General features: G+C 37.7%; 1 protein-coding gene across 1 annotated transcript; it reads right to left on the bottom strand.

Annotated features, from left to right (window-relative positions):
• Positions 1–4,665: 4,665 nt before the first annotated feature.
• Positions 4,666–5,460, bottom strand: LOC136035789 (craniofacial development protein 2-like). Its single transcript, XM_065717762.1, has one exon. The coding sequence runs from the start codon at positions 5,458–5,460 to the stop codon at positions 4,666–4,668; it is 795 nt and encodes a 264-aa protein (XP_065573834.1).
• Between the last annotated feature and the right edge of the window lie 4,164 nt (positions 5,461–9,624).

Raw genomic sequence — 9,624 nt, 5'->3', positions numbered from 1 at the left:
TATCAAAGAACTTGAAGTCATTGCGTTCTCTTATGCCAATGCCCAAAGAGAGTCGAGTAACACCATGCAATTGGTAGAGGTTTTTGAGACATCGGGAGGGAAAGATTGTATGGGTGCAGGCATGACAGCACTTATTAAGACAGAAAATAATTTAATTTCACGGTTGCACAATATAAATTATTAAAGACCCTACTACCAAAGAACAAGTTGGACATTAAAAATAAAATAATATATTGGGTTTGCAAGGGAAAATCTGTGGGGGTTAGTGGGGGAGAGAAGTCAGTTCGTGCCCATGATCATTTACGCAATCCAATTTTATCTTGGGGTAACAACCTTTATGGACTGGCTCATATGTCTCGTAATTTAAACATTAGACAATAGTATTTTCTGCCTATTTATATTCACAATTCCAAGTGTGATTTGAAATTCATTTTACCAAACGTGGCACGTTTGTAGAAAGGTGAAGTTGTAGATGGCACATGGGTAGATGGTTCTTTTTCATATAGTATCATACCCAAATCATCCAAGAAGCTGCTAGTCTTAGATTTATTTTGGAAAACAGTAGATAATGGTAATACGTGCTGGAATAAAATCCGTTTTTTTATGATTCCTATAGTTTTTCCCCAAATCCGTAAGTCAATTGATTCAAGTAAAGAAAAAAATTACGATTTTAATAGCTTTTCTGTCCTTAATCAGCACTTTCCAGATGATGAAATATATGAGTTAGTAGCTTGTAAGGGCATATACCAGTATGAGTATTACTATCCACTTCGAGGCTACTTGAAGCCTCCATTGAATCATTTTATGATTCACTTCACGGTCTTCAATACACACGAATATGAGTTTACTAAAAATAAGTTTGGGTAAAGACAGGGTGTAAAAATGGGGGATTATTGCAAAATATACCTGGCAAGTAATGTATTGGCGTAGTTGGATATTGTGCGTAAGAACTCGGATAAAATCTATCAGGAATCGGGGTTAGATTTGGGTTATCATTTCCCAACTCCTCATCTGTTAATGGATTTAATTTCAAAATCAGTAAAGAAGAAATATGTATGATCCCTGACGTGGATGACCACTTATTTGTAGATAGAAAAATGATTAGAGGGTATGTTTTCAACGCAGTTTGTATCCTGGAAACAGATCAGATTCGACTAGGCACTGGTGAAAAGTGGGACAGAATTTTTCTGGATATGAATTCCCTTTATCCGTTGGCCATATCTCACTACTCTTTGCCGTTTGGTGATTACAAATGGATGGACAATATTTTTGTTCCAAATTTTCCCAACATTGTTGCAGTTGAGGAGACTGGACTATAAGGATGTTTTTTTAATTGTACCGTTTTTTTTTTAAATTACCTTTGGAACTTCAGGTCTCGGTAAAGGATTTTGTTTTTTTGTGATTAAATTGACCAGTGAGTAAGGCTTCTTGGAGTCAACATAATATTTCTTTGGTAGAGGAAATTGGTTACATTCAAAACAAAAACTTATTGCCGACCTTAATCCAAAACCGGAATGTTGTTGCTCACTATGTTCTTTTGCGATGGATGTTATCGAACAGTTTAAGGGTTAAAAAGATTCATCGAACCCTCCAATTATATCAAAAGTCATGCATGAACACATTTATTGACACTTTTTTCACTAAACGTCTAGAAGCAAGAAAAAAGGTTGAAAAAGAAATCCTTAAGTCTAAATCTTTAAGAAATCTGTAAATCGTTGTTACGTTGTACTGGACCGAAAAGAATGTGCTCGAATCTTTTCTGATCTCAACGTCAAATTTTTCACAATTATATAATCTAATGGGGTTTTACTGCATAGAAAAACAAGAAAGGTTATTTCAAATAAAAATATTACTGGTGGCATTGCAATTTTTGAAATTTCCAAGAAATCATGCTTGAATTTTTCTTCAATCTTTGCATGCTCCAATGGCTGAGGGAAGGGGAAGTTCAAGTGTATTATAAAGGCACTTATTCCCTCCTGTTATAAGTTAAAACTGACACTTTATCAAATGATTTGGAAAATGTTGAAAACAATAAGTCTCTAATGGACTTCACCAATTTGGACGACTCCTTTTATCTGGAGCTAGTGAAGTACTGGGCCCTAAGTAAACATCTATATCTGAAATCTGAGACGGGGAGTGACTTGGTGCCCTATGGTGTGCTTAACGATCCGAAGATATACAATGTACAATATTACAATAAGGATATCAAAAAAGTCTGCAAGGGTCACAAGACGAGATACAAAGGCGTCACAATACACAATACAAATATATTATAATTACAATCCATGCCCCATGCATATGCTATTCCGTTTGGGTCAAAGAGAGTTGATGAAGTTGCTAAGGCTATAGAAAGTATTCTTGACCAAGATTGATACAGAAAATTTCAAACGGATCGAGGTAGTGGATTGGTCAATCCATATGTAGAAAAGATATTGTTGAAATATAACACAATGCTCCATCACAGTTATAGTTCTATGAAGGCTGCATTGACTTACTTAGACTTAGGTCCTCCCACGCCTGAGGGCGCATAAGGCAGCAACAGTGGTTCGCCACGACGACCTGTCCTGAGCCTTCGACCAAAGCTCCTCCATCGAAGACCTCGCCAGCTTCGCCTCCTTCTCTAACATCCTGCCAACTGTCATTTTGGGTCTCCCTGACTTGCGGAGGCTGGGGGGTATCCAACACCATATGTAATGAGGTAGCCTTCGATCACCCATTCGCACCATGTGCCCCCAATACATCCATCGTCGCTTTCTAATGGTATCAAGGATAGGGGTATGATTTGTTATGGTATAAATCTCATCATTTCTTATTCTCTCAGTCCAATGTATATTCAAAATATATCTTAGGCAGTTATTATCGAATGCCCATAGTCGTTTTCTTAGTTGCGCAGTGATACTCCAAGTTTCACAACCATATGTAAGGACGGAGAGGACATTGCTATTATAAATTCTGAGTTTTAGCTTCTGGGAATATTTACTATTTCTCCAAACATTTCTGAGACAATTGAAGGCAGGGCCAGCCAATGCTATTCGGCACAAAATTTCTCTTTCAGGATTGGCATCTTGCGTAAGAATGCTGCCTAGATATTTGAACTCTCTCACTACTTCAATTTCCTCATTGTTGACCAAAAGTCCCTCAGCTAAGTCAGGAATGACTGCATTTGACATTGATTTAGTCTTGTTAGCGTTTATGGAGAGTCCAACAGCATTTGCCACACGCTCAAGTTCATTTATATTGTGTTGTATATCTTCTGATTCGTGAGCGAAGAGTGCAATATCGTCCGCAAAAACACCATCATGGAGGGTTCTTAGTGGGTTTAATTGTACACCCTCACTGAAGCTACATCCACGAAGCACAAAATCTATGACTATGGCAAATAACAGTGGCGATAGAATGCAGCCCTGCCTTACACCCGACTGAACGGTAAACCAGTCCGTTAGGCCACCCTCGGTTTGCACCGCACACTTAATATCGAGGTAAAGCGCTTTAATTATATTTAAAATTTTAATCGGCATCCCGTAATATATTAAGATTTTCCACGTGGTCTCGCGGTGTATCGAGTCGAAGGCCTTGAGAAAGTCAATAAATACTACGAGTAATTGAACCAGCCGTTCGTTAGATTCTTCGAGCAGGATTCTCAGGCTAAGTATTAGGTCACAACACGATCTGTTTTGGCGGAATCCATGTTGTTCATCTCTCAGAACTTTCTCCACTTTACTTTGAATTCTATTGAGAATAATTTGGCACAAAGTAAAGCGATGCCTCTCCAATTGTCACATTTAGTCTTTTGTCCTTTTTTGAAGAGTTTTATAACTACTGCCTTTGACCATTCACTCGGGACTTTTTCATCTTCCCAAATACTTGACAAAAGTTCAAACATGGGCACTGCTAGGGCGTTTCTACCACATTTCAGCAGTTCAGGGGGTATGCCATCGTTACCGGCTGCCTTTCCGTTTTTCAAAGTCATTAGAGCATCTTTTACTTCACTCAGCAAGAGAGGTCCGGAATATATTCCAAGATCAAACAGTGTTTCTTCAGGGATATTTAAAAAAGTCATGGGAGGCACCTGATTTAATACCTCGGTGAAATGTTCCATCCAACGTCGGTTTATGTCATCCGTCCTGGTTAATAAGATGCCTTCTTTGTTTTCAACTTGAATTGAAGAAGCCTTCAAAATACCCGCACGCTCCTTCGTTATAGCGTACACAGTACGACTATCTCCTCGCCTGGCGGCTACTTCAGCCTGATCAGCCATAGTTTCGAGGAACACCCTCTTATCATTCCTTGTCCGTGTTTTGACTTGTTTATTGAGACGCTTATACTGCGCTTGTAAATCATCAAGATATTCTCTAGTGCATGTCCTATTATGCTCATGTCTATCTACGAGAATTTTGGCTTCTGCCCTTTGATCAATGATATCCCAGGTACTTTCAGATATCCACTGCTCTTTCTTCTTCCTGCTATATCCCACAACTTCTTGTGCCACTTCTTTCAGGGACTCGACGATCTTTTCCCATTGATTATCAATTGACAACTCGTCCCTTAGCATGGACAATTTATTTGACAGAGTAGATGTATACTTTTGTAATACATAAGGGCCCTGCAGCTTTCTTACATTAAACCTTTTTACTGACCGCTGGGGCTTTATGACAGTTTTCAGTTTCAGCTTAAACTTAGCAATAACAAGTTGATGGTCGGAATAGCAGTCGGCACCTCAAAGGTCCTAACATCCTCTAAACAACGTCGCCCGTGCTTGGCAATTAAAATATGGTCTATTTCATTTCTTGTTACACCATCAGGCGAGTTCCAAGTATATTTATGTATTTGTTTATGAGGGAGCCATGATGCGCCGACGATAAGTTCATGAATCGCACAAAAGTCAATTAAACGTACGCCATTATCATTGATTTCCCCCAGTCCATGCCTACCAAGGAGAGCTGGGGCATAGGAGGCATCACTTCCAACTTTAGCGTTAAGGTCCCCACACAAAGTCACAATATCATCCCGATGCGCTTTAGCAACAACATTTGACAACACGCGATAAAAATCATCCTTTGTCTGATCAACGGTATCATTGGTTGGGGCATACACAACAATAACTGTCAATTTGGCCTGAGAAGTGGCAAAGCGAGCCCGAAGGATTCGCTCGTTAATAGGTTCCCAGTCCACTAGGCATTTTTTGGCCCGACTACTTAATGCCATTCCAACACCTGCCTCTTTTCTAGTTTCAAGTCCAGAATACAAAATATGGTATGCTTCACTATTCAAAGTACCAAAACCGGTAAGTCTGGTCTCAGAGAGTCCAGCAATGTCAATACGGAACTTATCGAGGGTCCTCATAACACTGTTGAGTTTTCCTGGCTGTGTTTCTTGATTAACTGTTCTAACATTCCAGTATCCAATACGAAAACACTCGGTCGTTTTTAAGAACCCTGTCCGGGGGCGTGCGTTAGTCATCATCAAAGAAGAAGTCAATCCGAGGCTATCTATTGCTGTTTCTTGAGTAATCAGTTTTACGGTGGTGGGTTACTAGCCCTCCGACCAACCCCCCTCCTTCTTCCAGGCTTGGGACTGGCTGTTAAACTGGCTGTTTAACAGGCGGAGTTAAATCAGGAGATCATGATACACTTGCAACTTTTCTTGGGCAATATTCCAGTGACATGGCTGTGAAGAAGCAGAAGAAAAAATTCAATGTTAGTCTTACAGTTCAAATTAATAGAACTACTAAAAAATTTGCAAAGCGGAATTACCTATTATCCCCTGAACTTCTTAAAATGTCAAAAATCCAAGACAATAAACCTGTAGCATATCGTCTACGAGAAAGCAATGATAAGTAGATTTCTGATGGTTTTTATGGCTATGAAATTCAAAAAGTCAGAAATAATAGCTAAATATATCAAATTGAAAATATATTAAAGAGTCACACACGCAGGGACAAGAGACAGTTGCTTCTTCGTTGGCTAGGATTTAACTCTGATTTTTATTCTTTGCTAACAGTTGAAGACAAATACATTGCCCATTGATTTCTATTAGATATTCATGTCCAATGGCTCTCATCAACTCTACAATGATTTGAATAGAACAAGTGACTTTTGGAAATAATTGTCTCCCACCATTACATACGATGGCGAGTATGAAACGGTTCTTGTTAACTGTATTTTCCAAAATACATATGATATACCGAGAAAAGATCGTACATATGATATAAAAGCTAAATCCACATGATTGGGCACTTGTTACCGAAGGATGGACTCAAAACGAATTCAAAACGAATCAATGAACTCAGGTAAGTACCCTTTATTACATTATCATACAAGAAATTTGGAATTATTAACAGTTTTTGTCGTTTTATCAATAGACAAATTTCCACTTGTAATAATGGTGTCTTTAAATTCAACTTTTCAATAGAACAGGGCAAGATCTACATTAGCTTTCCCAATGACAACGAAAAGGTTGTCCTAAACGATAATCTCAGGGATATTCTCGGTTTTAACCAAAATATAAACAATAGTAGAAGCATTGAGAGCACCAGTGACATGGATCGTGTCATTTGGCCGACTATCCACCTGGTTTCTCCTCTGACGGCTGTGTATTTCTTTACGCTTCATTTGTTGAAAAATCGAAACTTGGCAACAGCAACGTTCCCCCCTTACGTGTTCTTGAACTAACAACCAATCAAGATCATATTGATCATTGCTATACAGAGCATCTTCAATATATCCTATTAAGCACTCTCTATTTGGAACTGGGTCAATTAAAATTAAGAACTAAATTAGGTGACCCTTTAGCAATAACAAAAGGTTTGGTTGTGATTACTTGTCACTTTTGACGCGTTGAATGGCAAGATGCTAAATAGAACAAATGCTTTAGTTTGTACTGGTATTTATTGCTAAGTTGCTATTCTTGGTTGAAGAAAAATTACGCACGGAATGGGCTATTACAAATGTCGTTCATCAGTGTTGGGCTTTGGTCTTGGCAGTTGGTTTGGTTAGTTATTTCACTTTGCACTACCCTTGGCTAAAAATATATTGTGGTGGCTGTCATAGATTTTGCATTCTCTACACTATACCATCAAGATTCTGGCAAGGATTAAACAAAATGCTTGGAAAAATCTCAGGTCCGGTGCACAATTCCTTGGGGAGCGATTGAAATTTCGACAAATTGAAAAATTTTCAAAAAGATAAAAAACTTTGCATCACTCATCAGTCTCTACTCATGTCAGAAGTGAAAGAAATCATTCTTGTCAAAGAAGAAGAAACCAAGAAAACAAAGGAAGTAAATTGTAATTTCATTTCCTGGACTGAAATGGTATATCTACCGCAAACAAATGTAATCCATCAATTACTGCATCTTTAAATGTTTCCAATGAAGAAAATCCCTGCAAATATTATTCATTTTCAGATTTATTCCAATGAAGATTATTTTGTGTAATGGTCTTGAACGTTTATATATTTACATATGGTAGTCAAGAAATCTGACAGTGCTGATCCATGTCAGTAATATAATCTTTTTTTTTATCAAAGATTCTTTAAATCCACCATTAGATGAGGAGTTGAAAAATAATAACTCAAATCCAGCCAACATTTCTCGTAAATTTTGTCCGTGGTTTTACAGACACTGGCACGTACGCAGGGGGGAGGCCTTCGAGCCTGCCCCCCCTCCGCCCGAAATTTTTCGAAATGTTTAATTTCCCCATGGTTTCTTGGGATTTCTGGCAAAAGTAGGACATTTCTTAACAACTTAGATACATGTATGAAGCTTTTTTTGGGATTTTACAGCATGCGATTATCTGATCAAGTCACTGCCCAATTATTAACCCATTTTCTGTCTAACTTTTTACCCTCTTTGAAGTAATTAGCGATTATACTGTTATTTTGTTTTGTAAAAAGAGTTTGCTTTCCACGGCAAAATAGAATTATCCTTGATATTATGGCGTTTTCAGGATAAAGTACAGATTTTAATGGATCAATTTTGGAAACTATCATTTTTCATTAAAATCGACGTTTTTGAAATAGAAGAACTACCCCCACAGCACCCATGCACTATTAACCCTATTTCCCTTTCAGTGGGATATAATAGATTAATCACTGGTTCTAAATCGCTAGGAACATAAGTCTAAAACGTACTTTTGAGGCCTCAGTCTCCTTCCCCCATCCGCTACAATACTACTGATTAAAGTTAATCTGTATTTTCCGATATACGTGCTTTTTGCATTTATTTAGTTACTATAAAAAAGTGCTTCTTTATATCTGCTGTTACGAAGGTTTTGGCCCCCCCCGAAATAAATTCCTGCGTACGTGCCTGTACAGACAATATCAAACAACGACAATACATCATTCGCCAGGTAAGTTTTACAATAATCTTCCAAATTTTTACAACCTCCCTTGGCACAAGTTTCTTAGCAACTTCATAGTCTACAGTGATGCATTGACGATCGTGAAGTGGATCATAAAACGCTTCGATGGGTGGCAATTTTTTTCACTCAACCTCGTTGCGGAGCTGTAGTACTAATAAGGTTATATGCCCTTAGTCGTTAATAAATCATACATTCCATCTTCTAGTAAGCACTGTATAACAAAGGGGAAGCTATTAAAATCATCAATTTTTTTTACTTGAATTTACTGACTTGAGGATTTACGGAAAAGACTATAGGACTCTAAAAAATAGATTTTATTCACGCAAGTATTATTATCTAAACTGTTTTGCTTTTGAATTCTAAGCGCAGCTGCAAATTCTAATTGTGGAGCAATAGCAATCCCTCCTAAATTTTGTACGTGGTTTTACGGACAATTTCTAACAACGACAATACATCATTGGTCAGGTACGTTTTACAATAATCTTCCCAATTTTTACAATTTCCCTTGGCCCAAGTTTCTTAGGAAATTCATAGTCTGCAGAGATGCATTGACGGGCCAGGTTCTCGCAATCGCTTGCCATATTTCGAAGATGGAAATATTTGTCCAAATTATATAGAAAAAGTTTAGTTTTTCATGAAGTAATAAAATACACCTTATTTGATCAATTATGGAAATTTGGTTAGAATATGGATATATGTGAGCATTTAGGAAGCATAGAATCCAGCCTTCAGAAATAACACCATTGCCCTATACCCGCCTTAAAGGGGCCCCACACAGGAAAAAAAAATACCGTAGTGGTACGGCACTAATTGGGCAAATATTAGCAAATTATGTGGTATTCGTGGCTAGAGAGTGAATTTTAAATTTGAATAGGGATTAAAGGTGCTAGTAAGGTGAGTGCCCAAAATAGAATATTTAACTTAAAATTTGAATTAGTAAACATTGCTGACCGTAAATATTTTTTTTTTGCGGTTTCATTCTTGCTGTGATATAGTAAAGAAAATCCGTCACACATATTCTGCACTTGAGTTTCTAGCAGCTCACGCGTTGCTGCCCATGTCCCTAATGCATATCACAAAAATCCTTAGTTTTTCCAAATGACGTGAGTCTTGAAAATTCTACGTCATTAAAATTCGCAAAATTGTTATTTACTACTGTCACAAAGTCACTTAAGGTCTAACCCCCCTCGTCTTGCTACATCATTGCAAGGAATTGGTGTCAGCTCGAAACAATACTAGAGCACAAAACCTATTTTTTAATATCT

Source organism: Artemia franciscana, chromosome 14 (assembly GCF_032884065.1).
Source record: "Artemia franciscana chromosome 14, ASM3288406v1, whole genome shotgun sequence".
NCBI lineage: Eukaryota > Metazoa > Arthropoda > Branchiopoda > Anostraca > Artemiidae > Artemia > Artemia franciscana.
This window is presented reverse-complemented; position numbering and strand designations above follow the sequence as displayed.